The sequence below is a fragment of the Strix aluco genome, chromosome 31, assembly GCF_031877795.1.
Source record: "Strix aluco isolate bStrAlu1 chromosome 31, bStrAlu1.hap1, whole genome shotgun sequence".
NCBI classification, from domain to species: Eukaryota; Metazoa; Chordata; class Aves; order Strigiformes; family Strigidae; genus Strix; species Strix aluco.
Window position 1 is genome coordinate 918,654 of NC_133961.1, and position 25,381 is coordinate 944,034.

At 45.1% G+C, this 25,381-nt stretch overlaps 1 protein-coding gene and 1 long non-coding RNA gene across 3 annotated transcripts; both read right to left on the reverse strand.

The window, feature by feature from the left end:
• Positions 1-7,063: 7,063 nt before the first annotated feature.
• COMMD9 (COMM domain containing 9) lies at positions 7,064-17,737 on the reverse strand. 2 transcript variants are annotated; one of them, XM_074809823.1, is made up of 6 exons: positions 17,259-17,737; positions 17,018-17,143; positions 15,701-15,840; positions 14,927-14,961; positions 11,432-11,535; positions 7,064-10,576 (listed from the first exon to the last, which is right to left on the reverse strand). In XM_074809823.1, the coding sequence occupies exons 1-6, from the start codon at positions 17,307-17,309 to the stop codon at positions 10,436-10,438; spliced, it is 597 nt and encodes a 198-aa protein (XP_074665924.1). In that variant the 5' UTR covers positions 17,310-17,737; the 3' UTR covers positions 7,064-10,435. The 2 variants fall into 2 exon arrangements, with proteins under 2 accessions (XP_074665924.1, XP_074665925.1); XM_074809824.1 differs by lacking the exon at positions 17,018-17,143 and having other exon boundaries at positions 17,259-17,347.
• LOC141916915 (uncharacterized) lies at positions 15,918-16,736 on the reverse strand. The gene is made up of 2 exons (XR_012621224.1): positions 16,390-16,736; positions 15,918-16,231 (listed from the first exon to the last, which is right to left on the reverse strand). It is a non-coding gene; the product is annotated as an uncharacterized LOC141916915 (long non-coding RNA).
• Positions 17,738-25,381: the final 7,644 nt, after the last annotated feature.

Consider the following 25,381-nt stretch of genomic DNA (forward strand, 5'->3'; position numbering starts at 1 on the left):
ACCCCAGGGGGGGTCCCAGCCCATATGGCGTCATGCTCAGCACATAGAGCTGGGGGAGAAGGAGGAAGAGGGGGATGTTGGGAGCGATGGCGTTTGTCTTCCCAAGTCACCGTTAGGTGTGATGGAGCCCGGCTGTGCTGGGGATGGCTGAGCACCTGCCTGCCCCTGGCAAGGGCTGAAGGGATTCCTTGGGTTGCTTTGCCTGCCTGCACAGCTTTAGCTTTACCTATTAAACTGTCTTTATCTCAACCCACGAGCTTTCTCACTTTTACCCTTCCGATTTCCTCCCCCGTCCCACCAGTGGGAAGTGAGTGAGTGGCTGTGCGGGGATCAGTTGCCGGCTGGGGTTAAACCATGACAAAATCCTAGAGCAAATGACTGGAAACCAGGCAACTCTGACAGAAACAAAACACCCTGGGCAACAGGGAGCTAGCTGTGAAAATGAAATTCATGTCAGTGAATCATGATCAGAATCATCCAGGTTTGATTCATCCAGAAGTGTCACAAACCAGCGCACACTTTGGAAATGCATGGGCATGTGCAGCACACGGGCAGCGGGGAATTTAAATACATGACATTTCTTTCTTGTGCCCAGCAAATTCTCCTCCCCAGTCCCAGCTATGTGAAAGGAGATGCAAGGCTACGGGACAGGGTGCCACTGGAGACGGGGAGAAGGGAAGGGGAATCATCTCGGTAGTTGCCAGTTTACTGGCAATGGAAGGTCTGAAATTGAGTCAAAGCAAAGGGGTGTTCTTCCAAAACAAACAGATGAGCGGCTCTTTCGTTGTGGCCTCTGTTCACAGCTTCCTTCTGAAGCCTTTCATATGAATGCGGTAGAAGGACAAACTTAAAGTGGGTCAGGGAGAGGTGAGGAGTTGCTCTCGGCTATAAACCCAGCAGGACGCGATTCCTTTGAAGAGCATTGTAATAGTGATTCAGGCTTTAGTTCAGGAGTTGAACCCTGTTGTATTTTCAAAGTGGTGTGGTACTGTGCTCCTGAGGAACTGGAGAGAGTGATAAATTCTGCAAAACACTGTTTTCTTTGAAGGCAGCAGAAAATCATTTCAGCCTGCGCTGTGATAGGGAACACAGTACTCTGGCATTGACATCTTCTTCTTGGCAGTATGCTCAGTACACTTGTAAGTTCCTTTGCCTACGCACTTCAAGAGGCTTAATACGGAGTGGACTGGTTAATTATCCCATCATCTCCCTCAAAATAGGTGTAACCTAGCTTTCTACCTGCCAGGCAGAAGACAGAGGTAAAAAGTGAGCTGCTCGAGAATCGTAGCAGAGACAAGCATGCAGCTCCGCAGTCCTTGCTCATTTCCAGTCCTTGCTCTTGCCTCCACCCTACCTGCTTCAGTTTTCTTGGGGTCCCAGAGGTGACATCAAGGCCTCCAGTTCTGCTGTAAAGGCCAAACTCAGTCCCATTGCCCACGGTCAGACACGGCCGATGAGCCTGGAGAGCTGCAGCTGCTCTCCCGGACCCTCTTTGTTTCTGCACCCAAGGAGCTGTGAGAGGTTTGACTTTTAGGGCATGCAGAGGTCTAAGCAAAACCAGGCTGGGGTCACGAGTTGCACCAGGGCCTACCATTCAAACAGCCCTGTGCTAGATGACACTCCTTCCCCAGAACCCTGCTAATGAGAATAAGCTGCCTGTAATTAAGAATAAATATTAGTGACCAGGATATTTATTTTGTATGCAGTAATTATCCCCAAAGCTTTTCCCCCCTCTCTAGAGAATTACCAATGAATTGAATTTCATCACCTGGAAGTCAAGCTCATTTGCTGTTGCTAGCAGACTTCATCGCTCCTCTTCACTGCTTCAACAGCAGCATTAAAGACAGTCTGTGTAAATGTACTTATTTTTAAATTTTGGTACTTTTCATTTATTATTATTGAATTCTTCAAGTAGAATGGTGTTCTTTCACTGCCAGAGTGCATGGAGGATGACAGTATGATACAGAATGATTTAAGGAAAAGGAAATCACAGAATCACAGAATCAACTAGGTTGGAAAGGACCTTGAAAATCATCTAGTCCAACCATTAACCTAGCACTGCCAGTTCCCATCTACACCATATCCCTCAGCGCTATGTCAACCCTACTCTTAAACACCTCCAGGGATGGGGACTCTACCACCTCCCTGGGCAGCCCATTCCACTGCCTAATAACCCGTTCTGTAAAGAAATACTTCCTGACATCTAGTCTAAACCTTCTCTGGCGCAGCTTGAGGCCATTCCCTCTTGTCCTATCACTTGCTACTTGGTTCAAGAGACTCATCCCCCCTCTCTGCACCCTCCTTTCAGGGAGTTGCAGAGGGCCATGAGGTCTCCCCTCAGCCTCCTCTTCTCCACACTAAACCCCCCCAGTTCCCTCAGCCACTCCCCATCAGACCTGTGCTCCAGACCCTGCACCAGCTCCGTTGCCCTTCTCTGGACACGCTCGAGTCATTCAATGGCCTGTTTGGAGTGAGGGGCCCAAAACTGAACACAGAAATTGAGGTGCGGCCTCACCAGTGCCAAGTACAGGGGTAAGATCCCTTCCCTGTCCCTGCTGGCCACGCTAGTGCTGATACAAGCCAGGATGCCATTGGCCTTCTTGGCCACCTGGGCACACTGCTGGCTCCTGTTCAGCCGGCTGTCAATCAACCCCCCCAGGTCCCTCTCTGACTGGCAGCTCTCCAGCCACTCCTCCCCAAGCCTGTAGCACTGCTGGGGGTTGTTGTGGCCCAAGGGCAGCACCCGGCATTTGGCCTTATTGAAACTCCTCCAGTTGGCCTCAGCCCATCGCTCCAGCCTGTCCAGGTCTCTCTGCAGAGCCTCCCTACCCTCAAGCAGAAATGTAGAGGAAGAAGAAATTTTAAACCAAAAATGCCACAAAAATTATTTCTCTTGGGGAAAAAATTGTGCTGGGATCCCTTCTGATACTGCGGAATGGATGAGCCTGGAGGGAGGGTTATCAGAAGTACATCGGCAGTATGTGAAGTTCCACAGAAAGCACGGTACACCTCTGAAAATCGGACAGTTTCTCTGTGAGCTGCCACTGGGGACACAATCCACCCATTAAACTGCATAGGTCAGCCTTACTCATCCAGGAAAAGGTAAGAGCACTGCTGTGTCAAGCAACAAGAAAGCCTGAAACCTGATCCTGAAATAATTAAAGTACATTGGCAGTGCATTACAGCCAAGGGACAGGACCCTGGGTGTTGCTGATGACAGCACTGGTGGCAGCGTCGGTGCCCGACCTGGGGCTGTGACAGCAAGGTCTCTGCCTCCGAGAACGCGCAGTCCAGAGAGGTGGGGTGCAAACCAGGACAGAAGAGGGAACGAGAGGTGCACCTTGGTTAGGTGTCTTGCTTAGATATTTTTTGAAACCATAGAAAAGGTTTTTAATTTGTTTCTTGCCTGAGGACAAGGCAAAAATGTCTCTGGCTTTCATTTCATTCAAGAGGCCTTTGCTTTATTGAGAACTACGTTACCACACCCACGAGGGTAGCTCTCAGTGTCTCTATTTTAATGCCTTTAGTATTAGCCAGAACCTCTAAGAGAGCACCAAAGGGAGAAATGAGGTCACTGGAAAGCAATGGGTATAAATTGTAAATAAGATTGCTTACAGGGCTGATGTGGTAGATGAGAGTGACAGTGGTGTTTGAAGTTTACCATCTGTGCCCAGGAAAAGGAAAACATCCTGAGACACAGATGGCCAAGTACCCTTTCATGCTGTCCTTTTCAGAGAGGAGAAAAAAAAGTTCTCTCTAAATGCAATTCTCATAACTTTCAGTTATGCAGGGCACTCTGTCATGATTCTGTGTTTCTTTGATTTCGTTCTGATCCTCTGATGATTTATTTGTCACCAGACATGTCTTTAAAAAAGCTTTATCAGCTGTCTGTCAACATGCAGTTTGAATTTCCTAGATTATCCATGACTTTCTGCCACTCTGGTTTAGTAGAGCATGGAATAATACTGACTGTTATTAGTGGATGAAAAAAAAATAAATCAAAAGCAAGGGTCATGTCTCTATGTGGGTATGTAAATGAGATAAATGCAGAAACAAGCTGGGGAATGAGGCACCAAAGCCTAAATGCCACAAAGCACTAAGGACCTCAAAATACTTCAGGCAGGGTGTAACTTACTGATTGTGGTCCTAAATGTCCAGCAAAGTTTCTGCGGGCGGAGCCCTGAGGCTGTGTGGAGCTGGGACACAGCTCAGGGAGCCTGGCTGACCTGCAGTGGGCTTTGGCAGTGACAATGACAGCAACCTCAAGACCTACCAATACAGAACGGGGGTTTGGACACCCCCGGACCTACAGCCACTGACACAGCTGTCAAGGTGTCAGCGTTTCCAATCAGCCCAGCTCCCCGTCAGCGCAAAGGCCAGGCATTAGTATACTGCAGTCTCCTCAGGTTTCTTATCTCATCCTCACAGCATGGTCCAGAGTGTCAAAGCAAACTTGGTATTTATTTTTTTGCAAGAAACTAAAAAGCCCACTGCAAGGTCCAGATTTTCAACATAAAGTTTCTCCTGCATCTTATTTGCATGGCTGAATTATAACCCTCTAAATTACAAACAGAAGCACTGGCAGACTCTAGCTAACAGCTCTAATGGATGCTATTATATTTCCGCTGCTAGTCGGCACTCAACCTTCACTATCTCATCAGCATAAAGGGATGCTGTCAACTTGAAAAACTGTGTCTTCCTTAGAGAAAAAGGAAAAAAAAGCCATACCTACTATTGTTCCAAACCAGCCTTTCACAAGAGCAGTAAGCAGCAGAGTGAGGATGTGGAGGCGATGCTGTTTAGCTGTCCCGGCTCAGTGTGGGTCCCTCGCACCGTGGCCTTGGGGCTGGTGTGCACTAGCACTTCCTCTCTGCCACTGGTGAGACGGTGCCTCCTGCGAGGCCGGGGGGGGCAGGAGGGTCAGCCAGGAGAGGGGATGCTTTCATCCCAGGCCTTGTGTTGGCAGCAGCAGCAAAAGGGAATGAAAAAGCAACAAGAGGATTTGTATATACGTGGAGAACAGAGATCACATATATAGGATGCCATTGTGCTTAGAGCACTGGTTAAAACAGATTGTAACATGCTTGGGAGAGCAGGAACTCTCCCTCCCCCCATCTTCCTTTCTTCTCCAGAGATGATTTTTACAGTGCCCTGCTCACTGCTATTTAAAGACAAATCTATGCAAAACTTGGACTCGCTAAGACGGGCCAGTTTGGACCCGTCCCAGGTTGTCATCATCCCTTTAAACACAACTGTTCCTTTCCCTTGCAGGTGCCAAAGCTGTCCCCTGAGGAATTTGCCTCTAACCTGGCAAAACAAGGAAGGGTTCCTACTTCTTTGTGACTAAAATGACTGCACGCTGCAGAGACCCATCTGCTACTACCATCTCTGCCAGCTTCCCCTAAAATGGGCTCAGCTGCCTCACCCACAGGTGTGTTAGCAGATGAGAGACCTTTTACTAACCCGTGAGCAACAGTCCCCTTGCCGTTCTGCTGCTGAAGTGAAGGGTTTGGTTTGGGCTGTTGCAGGCCCTCCACTGCTCCCAGTTTCTGCCAAAGGCAGCCCAGCTGCTGCTTCCTGCCCGGGACCGGTGAGGGAATAGAAATGGGAGACCAAGCTCGCCATCTCCTGGGGAAAAGGCATGTACGCTTCCAGGAAAGTTCATTTCATTTCAGTCCTTCCTTTCATTCTCATTTTCTTTGTGAAAGATAACGATTGTAGAAGGCGGTTTAGGCAGCTTGTAGTGCCAGCTCTGACCCCACTGTGGTCCCTCTTCTTCCTGGGAGACTCGGTAAAACAAGAATGAATTTATGTCACAAGGTGGGTACACTGTATTTTTATTATATACTCACACGCACTTCAGCAGCAGCAACGTTAGTGGCAGGACTCGCACGGGTTACTAACCCCAGAAAAGAGGTTTATAGTGTCGAGCAGATGCAGGAACAGTCAGGCTCTTACAAACTTAAAATGGCAAGGACTGTTCAGTGACTGCTGCGTATGCCCTGTGGAGCACGGGGACATGCTGAAAGCTACAGCAGATGATCTAGTTACTGACTAGTCACAGCGTAACAGCGCTGTTCACACAGATAGTTATATGTCACTTCAAAGATTGATGCCTACAGCAAGGCTTCTAAGGATACCTCCAGATTTTTGAGTGTAACTAATAAATTCAGGACCTTTTGCACATTCCCATCACCAGGCTTGCTACAAAAGCCCCCCCTGCTGTAGCTGGCGAGGTTTAATTCACCACTGTTTGTAACACAGCTGTGCTGCCTTCAAGCAGGGGCCAGCTGAAGGCGAACCGTGAGAGCTGCTTGCAGATGCCGGGAGGGATGACTGAATCCTGACGGCGGGTGAGCCCTGGTGTTGCACTGGGCTGCCACAGTGACACTCCTGACGGGGTTAGTGGGAAGTGGCAAACCAACTGGAGACTAAATTACACACCATTAATCGACTTACACCTTGGAGGGGACAGTTATTCAATAAGCAAGGCCCAAATGTCCCAAGCATTATTAGCCTCTTACATTAAAAACAGAGCAAAAAAATCACCAACTACCTGCACGACATCTGTGTAGATGGGGTAAAGTGTATGACAGTGTAATTACGGTGTCACAGAGGAGTTTCTAAGGGGTCAAGAAGTTAGAAAAGGGTCTGAGGAGGTGGGATTCTGCAACTCCCAGTGCAGCCACTGATTTATCACAACCTTAAGCACCTACTTTATCACTCTACAGCTCAGTGAGATGAGTCTTTTAAGGGGTATGTGAGAAGATCAGTGTATTCGTTAAACTGGTTACTTTTGTAGAGGTTACTATGACTCGGAATAACTACAGTTGCAAAGCAGATGAGGAAATTATACTGCTAGGTATGATGTTCCTGGTAGCAAGAACTGAGATTAAGCCGGGCTGTTGTGATTTTTAAGAGAGATGTTGTTCACTTCACAAGAGATCTCTCACACATTTGTTTCCATAAAAGCCTTTTTAGTCCTAATCTGGGCAGGGGGTCCCATATGTAATGTTAAGTCTAAACTCTATTATCTCCAGTAAAAATTAGTTCCCAAACAAACTGAAACTAACTTTTTTTTTATTTAGTTCAAAACAATTCCAAGCCAGATTACTAGTAAATAATTTTTTTGAGGTGAAATAATTACAGGTCAGTTATAAACAAAGCAAAAACTTTGTCTAGATGATAGTTTTGGAAGAGCTTGAATATGTAAATTTCATCCATTAAACCAAAATTTAAACATAGAGTAACTATTATACCTTTACCAAACCAACATGAGTCTTGTAAAGTCTTCTACTGTCTTAAACCAATGTTTAAATTAATTAATGGAAGTGGAAGCTAGGAATCATAAAGGCATTATTTTCCTAAATTCTTCTTGCTCTCAATCACATCCGTACAACTTTCAGCCTGTCCATCCTAGAGTACACACTGTCTTGCAGTAAGAGGAAGCAAGATTTTGAGTAATACAAAATAGGATTTAATGTTTTAAATGCTTTTTCAACATTTCGACACAGCTGGATCCAACACGACGTCTGAATTGTGAAATTACAATTTGAATTTAACTTGCATACTTCTGTTTTACAAATAAATTGATCACTGTTTTGCTTAGTGTAACTGAGTTATCACTCGATAAACAATGCACATGTAGGAAGTGGCTTTTCTTTTCCTCACATACTAGAATGAAGATGGAGTTTCTGAGCTCCACTTCACAGTGAAGGCTTGTGGTTTCCTGGGAGGAGGAGTTCATTCAGGTGATTCACATACTATGACAGCTCTGTTCTTTATTAATGTCCTTGGACTATTCTTCTCCAGAACTGAACAATTGTGGTGACATCATTCAAGGGAGATGCAAACTGTAAGTGAAGAATGGCTACTACGATGCTGAAAGGCACAGAATATAGAGCTTACTAGGCTCAGCCATCAAAAGTGGCAGGGGATCTCACTGCTTTGAAAGTATGAGGAAAAAATGGAAAGGTAGGAGAGAAGCACGCCAAAGAGGAGAGTGTTGGCACAGGAACAAGCTGATAATAAAGTAGTGCTGATTACATTTAGGCTAGCCTACCAAATAGCAGCTATATGTGGAGGGAGGATAAAAATCCAACTGATTTTAAGAGAGCTATCATTTTATTAAAAAAAAAAAAAATCACAAATGATTGTCTGCAATAGCAGGCACATTGTTCTCTCTCTGTGTAGCAGTCTCCAGAAGCAGGACTTTAATGTGAAGTACTCTTGCTGGTCGCATAATGACAGTCCTACTCAGCCACTCTTGTTTTAGGTACCTTTTTCTGAGCAGTCTCACATTAAGAGACTGGTGATTAAGAGCCAACAAGAAAATACCTGCACTTTAGACAAAGATTTGAAGGCAAGCTCTCATAGCCTCCGAAATCTTGGGCTAGAAAATACCAGTATCTTCCTGCAGAATGACTGGAGAAGTCACCCTGATGTTCATCATGCCTCTGATCCAGTGGACAGCCCCCTTTATTAAGTCTCCATGAGCAACTTTTAGCTACCTGCAGATAGTGCCACTCTGACACTGGAAAAGCCTTTTCAGTTTTAAGTCTTTCTTTTCTTTACAACTCTTCTATAGTTGTATAACGGTTTTGTATAAGAATCCCGTGGAACTATCAGTTCTTCATTTCATTAGGACCTACAACACCTTGACTATAACTTCAGTATTTACCTCAAGGATTTCCTCTCTGTATTGACTTCCCCAGCTCCTCTAGCACTACAAGTACTTCATTATGCATTATTTATCTCCTCAGTGATTCTTACCTTCTAAAATAAACAGTGTAATATAAACTATTTGAGATTTTTTTAAGGCTAGCCTGCAAAGGCAACAAAACTTCCTCAAACTGAAGAAGTCTGTTACACATGCTTTTCACAGCTTGAATATCCATCTTCTCCTTTTATTTTGCTACTATATATGAAATTTCCCAGTTTACCCTGATACTGTACTAAGAGTTACAATCTTTGCTCAAAGTAGACCTTAACAAGTGACTTGTCATACATCTCATCTCAATGCACAAGCTGCATTACATCAGTATCTTTTAAAGGCACTGGCTTCATTTACACTTACACTCTAGCCTGCGCTCTGCGGGGATGTATAAAATTCACTAACAAAGTTCTGTAGTTTATCCACACTTCTTGAATGTCTCCAAACACAAGAGACAATGTTTTGTGTCTTGAAGGAGAGCCAAATGTTTTATGAAAAGCCATAAACAAAGTATTTGGATCCAGTCTTCCAGTTTGGAGCGTTATAGAAGCTTATTAGAAGCAAGAGTCTGAATTTTGTTCATTTTCTGCACTCACTCCTCCACGCTTCCAGTGCACATATATTTATAAAGTTTTAGGTCAGGGTCATCACCTGTAATATTGCACAGAGCTAGTGCCCATGGAAAAAGGTGCCCTGAAATGGTATTATCATGAAGAGAAGACAGTTTAAAAGATTAATCTATTTGAACAGGAAACAAAAGATCCCTGTTCAGCCACAAACATGAACGTCCATTAAACCAGCCTAGAAACCAGGCACCATCACAAAGAGGCTGAGGTAACCCAGGACAACGTCTCTTCTAGACCAAAAAGGATTCACAGTATCAATTAGCAGTTCATTTTTTTTTTAATTAAATGAATATTTATACAAACAAACAACTGAACACTTTGGGGAAGCATAGGCACATATTGCCACAGAAGGGTTTCCTACAGTACAAACAACAGCCATCAATTCTTTACCGTCACAGTCTGGTTTTTGCGCAGCAAAGGCAAAGCCCAGAGTCCAATAAACCCAAACATGAATTATCTGAACTCCTTTCTTCAAACAGAAGGAGTAAATGACTTGCTGCTAAAGATGTTCAGAGTAGTCATTTTGCAAATGGTGTTACGAAGCTGATCAGAAGGGAACGTGTTGTAGAGTAATTGCCCTGTTTCAAAGCATTATCCTGTACTAACGATCTGCAGCACGGCTGGGCTTCACTGAGAGGGAGAGCGCGATACATCCAGCCTGCACCTCAGTACCTGCACATTCCAGAGAGACCCGCCCTCCTTGTCTGCTAATGCTGGAGGGCAGCCCATTAACCAGCTTGAGCCTTTTAGATCCTAATTTCAGGGAGAGAGATAGCACTTGCTTCACTGGCTGCAGCTATTTCCTATTTCCAGTTATGACCCCTGTGATTAAGCCAAGCTCTGAGCCCTCAACCCTTTTCTGAAAACAGAGACCGGCTTTTGTTCAACAACATATTAGGAAAACAATTTTTGGCATCAGACCAAAGGAATGTTTAAGTGTTAGCTTTTCAAAAGCTATCTTTTTAACTCTATAAAGAATCTCTTTCATTTTGTTTTGTTAAAACAGAAAACAGGTTACATTCAGCTGCAACTTATGATAGCTGTAAGGTAGAGGATACTTCCCTTCCTCGCTGCTGGAATCCATGCCCCTGAGTATTCATTTGTTTGCAACGGCAGAAAGCTGGTCCCGGATCCTTCCTAGACCTTCTAACATAGTGTCCAGGGTTTCTTTGCTCAGTTCCATAGTCAGTGCAGAAACAACAGGACTATTTCCACATAAGGCCGCATCTTCCTGAATCTGAAAATAGGAATGCGGATGTTAGCTGTATGAAAAATTCATTCACATGTTTTTCCAGTGCCACTACAAAAGTCAGTGTTTAATAGACAGATTAAGAAAAATGCCTTAACTTTGGCATCCAGCTCCATCCTGAAGGACCATGGCACATTTTATAAGCTGTGAAATTTTCTAAGCCTCACTAGTGAAGTGCGCTCCCACTGACAGAGTGCAAGTAAGCATATGCTGCCATGAGTAGGGGGAAATTCTGAAGAGACTCATGGCAGGAAGCCAAATCCTTATCAAAAGCATCTTAGCAGATACCGCACAGGATACTTAACCCCATCCCACACACACAAATTAGATTTTTTTTTTTTTCCTCCTCCGAAACCCACCCATCCCATTTTTACTGGTTGGAGGGATCCAGAAGTCTGTAGAACATAAACAGTAAGTTTAGCTGTACTCCCCAAATGATAGATGTGGCCAGTGAAGGAAACGATTAGTAACCAAAAGTCATTTCCCAACTAATAGAGTCAGTAAACAGGCTGATCAGTGGCTTAGAATTAAAGGACAATGACTTCATCATTTATATTCTTTCTTTCTGTAGAGATCAATGGTGACCAGGAACAAATACGGTGCCTTCTCGCATCCTCATGCAAAGAAAACTCTCTCTTGCAAGAAAAAGAGGACTTTCATCAGAGACATCATTCCCAGGCTCTGTGGTAGTCCAAAGATCATCTCTGAGAAAGCCTGTTGATTGCCCACCAGACAATAGGCAAGCACCAGATGCCTCTCTGAACTGTTTTGCACTACCACTGGTAAATCAGGTGCTGGATTTGATTATTTTGGTCCTGTATCCTTCACAGCCACTGAGACTACCTTTAACTGAAGCAGGCAAGTAGGGACTGCCATTCTGCTGATGCTGTCTGAAGACGTCTTGATGTCCACCCTCCAGTCCATGTCGACCAGCCGAGGCAGGGAGACTAAGGGATTAAAAAATGGGTCTGTTAGGCCCAGCAGCACACGATGACACCAGACCCTGGAACACGTGACTACCACCGTGTACATGCTTCTCCACTTCTGGCCCCAGGAAGTGTGTAATTTCAGCGCTACTACATGGTTTCACACCATTTTTACTCTGCAATAAGCTAGTCTCTGAAGGCTTCCTCATGACACTGGAAGGACAAACAGGGTTCTCCCATCATCACATGCAAGAATGGTACAGTGCAAGACAGCACAGGTAAATTCACAAAGCAGCTGGGAGAAGGAGAGCTGCAAGATATCTCCTCCACCTCTTCACCCTTGTTGCCCACAACACTCAACCAGTGTTTCACCATGAGTTGCTCTGGGACCTACGTGCTTATTGCTCTGTTCTGTAACCGGTAAGAAAGCACACAGGAATGGTCTTAAAATCCAGCAGTATAAAACATGTTATTTCAAGCTCCCCAACCTGTGAACCAAAGCATCCTGCAGTACAACATATATATTGGTAAACTGCAATCTTCACATGTCCTGCCAATTTGTTACAAATACTGATGATATCATCCTGATTAGATGTAGCCTAAGAGAAATCATTCAACAGTCTGGTGCAATACTGACATCAGTTGTTCAGGGCTGGAGACCCCATAAGCCTCACATGGGAAGGACAGGTCTGACTTGGCTGCCCTGCCATGAAATTTGTGCAGCTGCCTCTTGCAGAGAGGAGATGGGGATATTCTCTCATGATGCTGTGTACTTAATGGAGCTCACTGCTCTATGAACCCTCAAGAGTCCCTAAGCACTGGCATAAAAACTGAGATTAAGGCTCTCCCAGCAAAATTCTGGCACCAACAGCCTGGCTGCAAGTACTCTTTGTCAGTTCCTGGGAGCATAATGTTTTTCAAGAGCACCTTTCAGCTGCCAGTAATAAATACAAGGAACAGCTGAAAAATATATTCAAGTGAAACTAAGGCAGGTATTTAGATGGGTGGCATGCAGATATCTTTTCCCTTTGTTTGAATAAAACAAAGTTTCCTACTTTCATTAAAAAAATATATATATTTTAACCCAGAAAAAGAAACAGTATTGACATTTTCATCTCAGATTTACAAGTGTTTTCTCACACAAACTGCAAACCAGAGGAAAGCATAATTACTTATCCAAACAGATAACAACAGCAAGTGTTAAAAGATGAGGCTTGAACCCTTGACTGTCCAGTGGTAAAGCACAATTTACCACCAGAATCCAGAAGTGTGGAAAATGTCTGTAAGGTAAATTCCTTATTTAAAATTTATGTAAAGAAAAGAAGTTGCAAGGTGCAGTTTAACAGGGCATACTTAAAGTCATTCCCACTTTGGTACTGTCACATTTGTAAGACTCAGAACACCTCTTGCACCTTTCTGAACCTCATTTTCTATCAAGAGCTGAGCTTCCTATTTTCAAAAGTGCAGCATCCAGTTTCCTGAGAAAAACAGTAAATTGTCACTAGAAAAAACTCTACACTAAGGACATGAAAACAAAGACAAACCATTTTGGTTTGAAAAGGGCATGTGCAGCTAGGGGGCTTAACTACTGTAACTATGTCAGAATAAATGGCTACAGGATACCTGAAGAAGCACTGCTGCTGTTGATATCAGCTAGGGATTTTCAAAGAAGTCTGAACGAAACATAGGACCAACCCCATAAGAGATCTGTAGGGAGATGATCATTTATTCTCAAACTCAGTTTAAAATCTCGGCTTTGGTGCTTGGTAGGCTTGAATGTCTCTGCGAAGCCTTATCAAACCCAGTTGTCAGCATTCTCTGACATCTATTTAAGGGTACCAGAGAGAGACGAAGATGCAAAGACTAAACCTCTGTTGAGTGCTAAGGAAAGAGCTGTCTCAACAGGCAATTGCAGCCTGTCTGGATTCTGCCTATCATAAGATGCCTAGCTTCCTCCCCAGGGGTTGATTGCTAGCCTTCCTACTGACTCCAGATGCTCAAGTTCCTTCCTTAACAGTGGTGACAGAAATTTCTCTTTCTGTCTGGGGAAAGGCGCTCCCTCCTCCTCCTGCTTCCCTGAGCAGTGCTCCAGAGGCAGTGCAGAACTGGCTGCCTCACTCTTGCTTTTGGAACAAATTCCAGTTTACACCCTATCAGGGCCAGCACTTGGCAGCATTTGCAACAACATCAAATGCATCTGTTTAGCCTCGTATGTTAATTAAAAGATTGATTGCTGGTGGCTTGGGAGGGGCAGGAAACCATCCATGGTTTTATGGTAACATAGATCAATCAGTTGGAATGTCCGTTCTTTAAATCACTGCCTTGGTCCCTATGTAATATATGACAGACACTCCCGAAAACAATACTAAATAATCCATAATTTCCTATTCCAACAGGGTTAAATATTCATCTGATGAATACAAAGATGAGTTTCAGAGCAGAGCTCCTGGGCGGTGCTCCAAGAGCCACACACCCCGCTCTGCTCTGGGTCGTGAAGATCTAACTAGTGTGTCATGCTGGTGTGTCATACCTTGCTCTCATCTCCTCTAATGCATGATAGTGTTAAAGATACAGGAAAAAGCATCGTGTGTCTTGGTAACACTACAACATTGTTTAGTGTAAGCAACTGCTCTATTTACTGTATTAGCATTACACAAATTTCTTCCCTCTTCCAATTTATACTCCATTAAAACTTTGAGGGACAGTGTATTTAGAGGTCTTGCCATACTGTTTAGCTGTTGGGCACCATCTCCTCTGAAGGCAAAGAAAAGGGTAAAGCAGATCCACATAGACCTCAAAGTACTCTGCTACGTATTGGCTCTCATTTGTAAGCCTCTAAGTGCTACATGTGTAAAGAAAACAAAGCATTGTAGGTGCGTAGAACACCTACCTGGGATGTAACTCATTGCCCATGATGCTATTGTTAAAGTTTGCATTCCTTAAGTACATCACAGGTGAGGAAAAAGCAGAGTTATGAATATATGCAGTGTACTTCCTGACACGTGGAAGAGAGAGAACGCACAGAATTGCCTAGATGTGAAAAGATAAGTTATTCCCCCATATACACATAGCCTTGACAGTGCACAGTTACTGAATATGGATGTCACTGAATGACCTGAACGGCGAGGTCAGAGTGCTTCACTTTCAAAAGTTTTGCAACTAGCTGCTATACGCCGTGCTCTGCAAGGCAGCAACAGACTGAGCATTAAACGGAATTGCTTGAGGACTGGAAACAATTTAGCACTGCAGCACAGATCTGCATACAGGCCTCAATCATTCAAAACTTCATCTAAAGGCAAAAGGGGTATTGCTGTGCTACATTACAAAACCACGGTGCAACGCACTATTCTGAACTCTAAGCTCAATGACCTCAGGAAACATTAACTGCATCAAGATGTCCACTACTACTTACTCTGACTTGCTTGTGCTTCATTCCTCCAAGCAGAGCTGTGATAAAGGGGAAAAGACAAAAAACAGTATCAGCAGTGCTTTGGAAAAAAAAAAAGAAAAAAGGTAGGGAAAGCATTCAGAGTGGCTTATCCCTGACAGAAGGGCTGCAGCAGTAAGCGGGGGAGAGAGACTGCCTGTGCTACAGGGTGCCGAGGAAAGGTTGTCCCTGGTGAGCAACGGAAGGCAAACTGGTGACCAACTACTGGTTCTTCTATAAGCGTGGCTCACTTAAGGCATGCCTCTTTCTCCCCAGTTTTATCAAAGCAGTGGGCTACCAAGCAGTGAGCGGTACAAGCACGCAGAACTGCTGTCCCCTGCCACTACCGCACGTATGCTCTAGTGCATACAGTGCCTCTAGATACTACTACATACTACTCAATCAGACTCTGTAGTGCTGAAATCTAGCCCTCTAAGTTTTACCATTATTTGTAGCATTTTTCCACTACACAGGCGAGTTGTTAGAATAAAAGGGGCTTTGTATGATGTGAATGAGGCCCACACCCATTCCAAAAGTCTTGGGAAAACCCTCTGGGCCCACGGCTGTGTTTTGTTTGCCATTCCACTCAGGTGACACGTTTCATTCAACTCTGCTCATCCCAACCTGTGTGATTATGCCCAAGGCATGCACAAAATTCACAGGAACAAGACTGCTTGCTGCCAACTATCCACGTATCAAACCAGATATATAGGCTTTAACTTCCGAGCTGAAAGCAAATAGCAGGTGGGTAGCACTCACATATTCTCCAAGATTATTTTAGTCAAAAGGTTTTTCAGGTTTTGGTGGAAATTTTCTGGAAAGAGAGCGAGGATATCTTCTGCCCTCGTCAAGCCGTGGTACACAACATGCCTGGTGAGGTTGTGCAAAGCAGATACCAGCTGTAGGAAAGGAAAAGGAGAAAGGGCTCTGCTGGGTTGTGAAACAAAGAAATTAACTCAACAGTCAGAAGCCAATATCACTGTTCAGCAGGTATTCTTTTATTAGCAGCGCTGGGGTCGCCCTGGGGATTCTCCACCATAAGGTTCCCAAGAACTAGCAAGGGACATCAGTTTCCATACACACAAATTATACATATTTATTAGATTCCCTGGAAAGGGGTGCCTTGTGATAATGAGTTCCCAGAATTCATTTACATAGTCCGGGCATGTGTAGTGAAAATAGGGTGAGGATCTTCAGTGGTCGAGGGAAGAAATAAGTAGTCTTCATCACAGTGTTGGCTAGCTGACCCTCTTTCCAGAGCATGAGCTGTGAAGTCCAGGTGTCTCCCTCCTAATTCAGCAAAATCAGTTTCCCTATAATAGTGTCTCTGTGTCTCTTTGTTCAAGCCCCCTTTATCTCATTCTAGGAGTTGCCCCAGTGCCCACTGAAGGCCTTGAGTGTGCTATTAGTGATTTATATCGGGAGCCTAACGAGCGTTTCAATCTTACCTAAACAGACAAAGGGACCTAAGGAAACAGTTGAGGAGTCAGGAGTCCTTCAGAAACAAATGAAGCAAAACACAAGCAAAACTTTGAAACAAAAGAAACAAAGCACAAGCAAAGCTTTCATACATCACATCACAGTTTAGTCTTAATAACTATCAGAAATTCATTTGTTTGAGCCCTTCCATTCCCTTTCAGCTGACACCCGTTACCTACAGTACGGGACGGGCCTTCAGCAGCCAGGACAGACACAGCTTCTGCAGCGAGACCGACGCCACCGGGGCCCTGGACACCCCAGCGCTGCCCGGCAGCCTCCCGGGCACGGCCAGCTCCTCAGACCCGCACCCTCAGGCACTCACCTCCCGCCGCCCGGTACGGCCCCTCCGGGCTGCGCCTCCGCGCCAGGATCGCTTCTGACGAGGACGTTTCGCTACAGCAGCAGCGGCCGCGGTCCGTCGGGGCCTGGGATAAACCCTGGGCTGGGGCCCGCGCCGCTGCGGGCCGCTCCGGGCCCGGCCTCCCGCTCCTGCCTACGGGCCTCGGTCGCTGCCGCACCGGCAGCTCTCCCTTCCTTCCCTCCCTCCCTCCCTCCCTCCCTCCCTCCAGGAGCCGGCGCTGCCCCGCCCGGCCCTACCTGCTCCGCTTCCTCGGGGCCGGCGGCGAGGCCGGGGCAGGCGCGCTGCGCCAGCGGGCCGAGGCCGGCGGCCGGGCTGGAGAAGCACTCCTGGCACAGCTGCCGCACGGCGTCCCTCGACGGCGCCTGGCCGGGGAGCAAAGCGGGGCGAGAAAGACGCTCAGCCGCGGCCCGGGAGGGGCAGCCCCCGCCGCCGGGCCAGGCGCCCCATCCCCCGGCAGCAGCCGGGCGGCCCGCTCACCTTCAGCAGGCTCTGCAGCGCCGCGAACTCCGCTTCGCGCGCCGCCGCCATCTTGGCGCTGTCAGCTGAGCCGGGCGCCCGCCTCCCCCCGACGCGCCGCCGCCATCTTGGCGCTGTCAGCTGAGGCGGGCGGGACCGGGGTCGGCACCGGGGCCCGGCCGGGGAGGGTCCGGCGCCGTCGTCCTGCCGTGGGGGGAGACTTGTCGTTACTGCGGACTGGAACCTTGGCTCTGCGTTGAAGGCTTAGCGACCCCCGGCCGCTGTCGAGCGTGTGGGAGTGCGGCCGCTGTGGCCTGCGGCTGTGTAGCGGGGCCCCGGTATCGGCAGGGGAGTAGCAGGGACGAGGGCAAGCCCTAAATGTCTGGCCTCGCCCTCTGCGATCTGCTCATTTTTTCACTGTCAGTGCAAATCTCTGCGTTGGATGCAGAATTTAGCTGTAAACTCTCTTTTCAGCCAGTGGGAACTGAAAGCAAAAGATTTATCATGGCACTGCTGCATGGACCGTTACCTCAGCAAACTGTGTGTATCTTTCATTTTGTAAAGGATTTAAATAAGTCCTCTTCTGAGAGAGAAATAGTCTTCTCTTTGTTTTGTGTAATTCCCAGCACATCTGGTTCCAGGACATCAGTAGTAATCTATGATCTTTCTGTTTTGTGTAATTCCCAGCACATCTGGTTCCAGGGCATCAGTAATCTATGATCTTTCCCCACCACTACTTCTGTCACAGCACCCCCATCCTCATTTCCATTTGCCTGGTTCTGCAAGCAGAATAATACACTGTAAGAAATGCAAATATGTAAATGCTGTTTGCATGGGGCTTCACAAGCTTGGCAGGGAAAAGGGCTTCCTCTTGCAGAGGAGCTGATTTCCCTCTCATTTGCTGCGAAACCTTAAAGGGCAGAAGAATTCAAAGGGAGAGGATTTGATTTTCCATCGTTTTTTATGAGCAACAGGAAATGAGGCTCTGGGGGAACTATTTTGGGGTATGAGTTTACCATCTGTGGCCTCTTGAAATTAATTAGTATGATTGATCAGTTTGGAGAGCTGCCCTGTATTTGTGCAGCTTTCTCCAGCACTGTGTCACCAGCAAACCTAACCCAGCGCTGGCAGCACGTTAGGTAAAGCTGAGGGTCTGCCGTGGGGGTCATCTTCACAGAGGGGCCTTCCTGGGAGAGCTGCTGAGTTTAGGTGACAGGATCGAGTGGGCAGGGGGTCTTGTGCACGGCAATTTCTTATCCAGGTGACCATAAAACTCAATACTCTGATCAGAAAACGAGCTACACAGACAACATTGTCTATTCCTTCCTGAGAGGAAGTATCTGAAAAATTTGGCAACTGATGCCACAGAGATCATTTTCCACCTACACAAATACAGCAGCATCTGTAAACTGCACGCTGGAATAGACCAGAAGGGGAAGGGAAGGATGGTGGGATCCTAATTTGTGTTTCCATAACGAAAGGTTGGCAGAGTTAGTGGGTTAAGCGATAGCATTTCAAAGGAAAATCGGGGTAGTGGTTAGAGGCCAGGGTTTAGGAGCTAGGAAACAGGAATTGTGTTCTCTTGACCCTGCTTCAGATGAGTCACTTTTGTCACCTGAGTGACAGGAAGGTAATATAAGTACCTGTATAACATAAAGTTATAAAGTGGGCATTTATAAACATGAGCAGTAAACTTAGAGGTTGTGAAAGGATAAACAGAATGAAGGCAGTATGAAAAAACTTTAATCTGAGCAAGTAAGCCTAAAGGAAACATAGGGATGGTTCACAGGATATCACTTAATACTGTAATTGCATCATTGACCTCATAATCTGCCTGCTTGTCTTGTTCCCAAACCAATAAAACTAGCATTTTCTACAGTCAGAGGTAAGCAGAATTTTTCTAAGCAGTAAAACTTCTGAAATGCTGTATCCAACTGGGGAACAGGGTCACCGTTTTTTTTCAGGGCTTTTCTAAAGCGATGACTTTACGAGACTTATGTAAAATCAGATTGATCCTTGCCTAGGTTAAGGACTTAACTGTACAGTGTAACTTTGTCAGACAAGTAGGTGGAGAGATGCAAAGGGCAGGGGAGTAGGTAAGTGTCATTGCTAACTGTCACAGGAGTATGTGGCAGGAGAGAACGTTTACCTGTGGGTCACATACTCAGAACAAAGATGCTGCCTGCCAGTAAGCACAGCTGGCATCGTACTGAATTAGCTCTTCAGTCCACCTCCTATTGTTGCCATTTCCTCGCTCTGGGAATTATGAACCTTCTAATTATGAGGAAATAATGACAGGTTTGATTTAATATCAGAATTGAAATGCTGTTTATAACTCATGGTCAGAAGCCAACAGAAGTGCTTAGTAAAATGCTTTATCTGACGGTGATTCCTTCTTTTATTTTCTTTTTTTTTTCTTTTTTTTTTTTTCCTTTGGTACTGTTGGTAGCTGTTTTTGAGGTCCAGGCCTCCAAAATCAGATTATAAAGTGTAAAGGGTGACACTGCATCATGTAAGGAAGGCTGGCCCTGTGACCACTGTGCTTATCAGGAAGTTTTGAGAAACACCAGTTCAATTATCTGCTGTGCCAGAGGCAATGCTTTCTGAGTTTGAAAAAAAAAAAAACACTTAGAGGAATGAGATGGATTGGATGACCTCAGTAGGTCTTCTTGCAGCCCTTTTTTTCCGTGATTTCATGTCTATATCACCCAGTGGGACTCGGCTGTGAGCTCTGAGCCTGCAGATGCATCTGTACAGCACTATGTGCAGGAATTGGCTTGGATCTCAAGAGCTAAACTGCTGTTAGTCCAGTTGTTGAGTCTGAAAATTAAACTCTGCTTCTGAGATGGGCAAATTTGCCGGACTGATTTGGCTCGCTCTCTCTTGGTTGACCCAGCCTGGGCTATCTGCAAATCGTTCTTCCTGAAATAGTGCAGATATGTCTAGATAAAAACACACACGGGCAATAGCACTGCAGGAGGCTGGGGGAGTGAGCAGTCTCTGGACTATGACTCTCTTAAATACTGTTGATAACTTTCTAAATTCAGGATCTCCTGGACATGGGTATGTGGGTGTATAGGTGTGTGTACTTACCTGCCGTCGGCTGTTCTTGTCTGTGACCTCTATTCCCAGCCATTTCAAAAAGCCTCCAGAACTGGTATTTCATGTGGGGAGAGAGGATCAGGGACCCTGGCTGGGAATCACTTGAACGAGAGGGGAGGTGAGGCAAGAAGTGGTGGTTTCTGGGTGGGAGGTTTCTGGGGGAGTTGGGGACCTCCTGGGGCTTGCAGTAGGAGAACAGTTCTTCATTTGCCTTTTCACTTACAGCAGCAAGTTGTCCTAGTTTTCTGTCTCTGCTGGTACTGGCAAGGAGTAGCCAGAGGGAATTCCCTTGTTGCCAGGTATATATACAGCTCTCTCTGCAGGGCTCTGAGGGATTTAAGCTTTTCCCTACCTGGAAAATATCAGGAGGGAAGTTGCCTGTGTGCCCTTTGCCTTTTTTGATGGAGAGGGACTGCCAACCCTTCTCTTTTTTTAAAAAAGAAAAAAAAAAAGAAAAAAAAAGGGAGAGGGAGGTAAGAGGAAGAACTGTGTGTATTTCATATAGGAGGCCTTGAAAGAACTGCATGCATTTCACGTACAAAGTATTTATCTTCAACAGAAGTCAGTTATCATGACAGAATAAATTCTGTGATACCGCGAGGCAAAAAAGCTGGAAAGCTGAATGGAAGAATTTCAATAAGTCAGTGTAGTATATGCTCTGTGTTTTTATACATAGCTATATAACTCCAATGACAGATAAACACTTTGCAAAAATGTCATCTTTGTTATAGCCCATCAACTAAAGTGAGAGCCCAAAATAAATGTATCTGAGACAGATTGTGTTGTGAGGAAAAGTCAATCTTGCTGTTCCTAATATATTCAAGGTAAAAAATAAGCGTAAAAAAGCAAGCAAATAACTTGACAAAGCCCATCCCAGCCAGGGTTGTTTTTTTTTTTTTCTTTTTTTTTTTTTCCCCTTGAGAAGTAAAAAAGGAAAGGAATAAATGTAGCTTCCCTACAATTCTTGGTTGGAGAACTGTAACCTTTTACACTCCAGGGAAAGAAGCACACAGTTCTAAGCTCACTTTGGCTGTTCCAGGCTCACTGGGAGAGAAATCCTTGGGGTATTAAGGATTTGATGGGAAGAACTATTAGGTTTTTCCCTGCAGTGTCTGTATTCACTGGAGCATCTGTTGCAGAACAATGGTCCCTCCCTTACTGGCTTTCTGCGGCCAGGCAGGGCTGTACTCCGTAACCCCACCCTGCTGGTGTGTGCAATTTCCCTGCTGCAAGGGAAAGTGAAGCTGTTCTCTTGCCCTGAAGAAAAGAGCTCCATACTAGGTGACTCTGGTTCGAGCAAGATAAAGCATGAGAGACATCTTTTCCTCAGTTACTTCTGCATTATTTGTTTTTAAATGGCGTTTCTTTAGCAACGATGAGCAAATAATAGGAAAGAATTCTTCACAGAGCGTGCAGGCAAGATAGTACTAGCTGCCTACTTGGAGCCGTATTCTCCAACCAGGAATTTACTGAAACGTCTCCAGCTTTCTAAAGTCCCGTTTACACTATCTTACATATTGATAGATGCGTCGGTCTTTCCATGCCAGGACTAGGGCAGAAGTTTCTTCTAGTTGTTGTTACTGGGAATCAGATTATTTGCCCAGGAGGGCAAATTTTCCCCGAGATGTCTGGCTGCATCGACACTAGTAAACGAAATGGTGGCAGAGAACTTTGCTGAGTCCTTTACTGTTAAATTGCTAGTGCTGTTCCTGGCGTGGTTTCCACTCACACTGACTGTCACTCTCCCAAGCAGCTCCAGGGTGTGGGTCAGGAGTCGGCGTGGATGAGGAAGCAACCCCAGCAAGCAGCGTGTATGTGGGCGCCCTGTAAAGATGCCAACAGCTGAACAGCTCTTGCAAACCATCCAATGCCCATTTTTCTCTGGGCCAGGAAACAGTTCAGAGCATGTTTAATTTACTAGCACAAATCTAACTTCCATGTTCTTGTCCTCACTCCTTTTGCTCCAGTTAAAATGAGCTTTCCAGCAGACATGGTCTCTCTGTTCCACCTAACCCGCTACATGAACATCAGTCACCAGAGGTTACCACAGGCCTCCTCAGGGTTTGTGCCCAAGGGCACAGAGAGACTGCAGTTCATGAGCAGTCATAAAAGCTTAAAATCCAGGATTTTAATCCTCAGGCTACAAAACATGCCTTGGCAGGGGCCTGTAGGGGATGCGCAGAGTGCCCAGGCCAGAGGCGTTTGTCCTGCCCGTGGGTTACCTGCCTGCAGGCTGCCTGCATTACTCAGCTGGGGGCAGACTCTCATCCATGCCAGGGGTGCTGCCAGCAGAGCTGTGATTTTTTTTCTGCATATTTCTAGCTAGCATCACTGCGTTGACAAGATTTTGTAGACAATTTTGACGCTTCCCTTATCTAGTAGGGGAGTGGCCTTCAGTTTTAAATATGATTAAAAATCACCCCTGAGCATAAGACAATAGCAAGTGTCTTGGCACCTTGACTCAAAAAGTGAGAGCCAAGCACGTCCTGACTTGTGGTGATGACCAGTGTAGAAACTAAGCAGAAAACAAGATGGATTCACTTTCCATTCAAAGCATGGGAGAAAATACTTGCAAAATGGATAGAGCAAAAAAACCAACAATGAATAAAACTCAAGTTGCTTAAACTGCCCACTGATCCTTTATTAGGATGCAGGAAGCCTCTGACTTCAATAGGAAATGTAGATTCCTAAGGACTTAGAAGAACCGTGATGAACTTTGAGAAACCATAATAGCCTCCTCCATCTGGAAGATTGAGCTGGCTTGAAACGAGAAACGTTGCCAGCATGAAAATGCTGGCTATAGAAGTAGACACCATGCCCTCCAACCAGTTTAGCTCTACTGGCAAAACACTTGAAGTAGAGCCAGCTGCATCAAAAGAAAATTATTCTGCTGGTTAAGATGCTGAGTGATGAATGTAAGCTGAAAAACTCCCTAGATGCTGTCAGAAAGCCTTTGTATGCTTTTTTGTAAGCCAACATAGCTGCTCTAACACAGTCCCAAAAGCATGGAGGGACCTTTACAACATGAAAATCTGTTTCTACATGGTAGCCGTTTCAGAGGTTTCTGATGTCTGCTTTGGTCCTTCTGTGCTTGTTAAACGCAGGTGCCAGACATGAGGTAGCTGTGGTTAGATATCAGCAGGTGTCTAAATAGGCACAGGGGTCCCCCCCTGCTCAGAGCGCTGCAAGCCAGGAGTCATGTGGACTTAGAACTCAAACACCCAACATGCAAATCTGCTGAAGAAGGGCTATGGGGACCAAATCTTGTCTGTATTTTCCAGCTATAACAACTGGACTGAAGGAGAAAGCACTACATTGCTGGAGTGTTTTCCAGGTGGTAGTGATTATTTTTAAGGTTGCTAGTGAAGGCAATACAAGAAAAGTACCCCAAGTATAAAATAATACCTTGGTTCTTGTTATTTATGTTATGGGTGCAGCCAAGGTTTTCACAGTTCATGCACACAGAATGGAAAAAAAATAATAGTCCATAGCCCCTAAACTGTACGTAGTCTACGTACTGTCGGACTTGTTTATAAAAGATTACCAGTTAGAAGTTAGGAACTTTGTGTTCTCTCTTTTTATTTCTTATTAGGTAAGGTAAGGAAAATCCATATGAAACTTGTAAGATGGTGTTGCATATCCAGCACTAGAAATCCCTGTGCCAGAAATATATATACTGAAACAGCTCATCCGTGACCATGCTTGGCATTAAACCACTGGGGGACAGAGATGGAAAATGTCTGGCAATTCTGAAAACAAACAAACAAACAAAAAGGCGAGGAAACTCCTCTATTATATTTTATTTTTCCTTTTTTTTGTTTCCCCCCTACCAGAAAACTTCTGGAAATTCTGACAAAAATTAAAGTAGCTGTTTTAAATATATACATACAGGAACAAAACTATTTACTTCTTTAGGAATGAGATATGCAGTGTTACCAATAGAGCTTGCATGCAGAGATTCCTGCTGGAGAACATTTATGGCATAACATAGTACCAATTCTTCACTTGTAAGTAGCTATTCACATACCTATTACTGGAGATGGAATCCTGCTGCCATGAGGGTATTTGTTATCTCTTTGTCCCGTTGATATCTCTAAAACGAAGGGCTATCTTTCACGTTGGAAAGCACTAATATTGTGGACTTGTAAGCAGAATGGAGAGTCATAGCCATAGGGCCGAGAAATAATATGTAAATTAAAAGGGATGATATAATGCAGATAGAGAAGGAGCTCATTTTTAAAGAGCTTGGAAAATCACCATGACCTTCCTATGTATTTTCATTGCACTGTGATTAAATATACCATAGCATTAAAGACTGGAAACAAATCTGGCCTCCACAATGTGAGAGCTGTAATTGCTCAGTACCAGCAATTTTACAATGTGTTGTCTTTATTTGAAATCACTGCTAGGAAGAATTCTAAAAGCCTCTAGTGCAACAATAATAATACAATTTTAAAATTCTAAAATTTCTCTGCATTGTGAGTGAAAATGTTTAATATAAAAGCAGATTTTTTTTTCATTTTCCGAAAAAGAAATACTAATTTGTCCTTTTCTTGCATTTAAAAAAAATAATAAAAATAAATAGGAAGCTTTGCTTCTACCTTTTTCCTTCCATACATTCATGTCACAAGGTGAGAAGCTGATATAATTTCAACAGCACCCTAATGCTCGTAAGAAAAAGCAGATTCCTAGTAATGAAGTTGCTTATCCTTTTCCAAATTAGAAGGTGCAGGACTTGGCTCCTAAATTAAAGCAGTAGAGATGTGACATCAAGTATATGTTGATCGAACTGGATGTAGACTGTGTGGTGACCAGGAGAAAAGCTCAGTGCCCCAGGCAGTCGGCGGTAAGCCCTGCAGTTTCAGGGTGCAGGATTTCCAAATGGTCACCGACCTGCCTGCCAGCACTTCCCGACTCCACAGGAGAGTCAGCATCCACTGCGGTGCAGCCTGATGCATGACCTTCAGAATGTCTTTATCTTCAGCCAGTTCGACAGGAGACGTGGCACTGGAGTGTTAGAGCATCAGGGGTACCTCTGCTTC

Bases quoted from the DNA above. Each gene is read 5' to 3' on its own strand.
- COMMD9 (XM_074809823.1), bottom strand. From the start codon at position 17,309: ATGGCGGCGGCGCGCGAAGCGGAGTTCGCGGCGCTGCAGAGCCTGCTG. The intron at 17,144-17,258 runs GTGAGCGGGCCG...CTCCCCGGCCAG, and splicing joins CGCTGCAGAGCCTGCTGAAG to GCGCCGTCGAGGGACGCCGT. The intron at 11,536-14,926 runs GTAAGTAGTAGT...TTAATCCCTTAG, and splicing joins TGAAGCACAAGCAAGTCAGA to TCTCCCTGCCTCGGCTGGTC.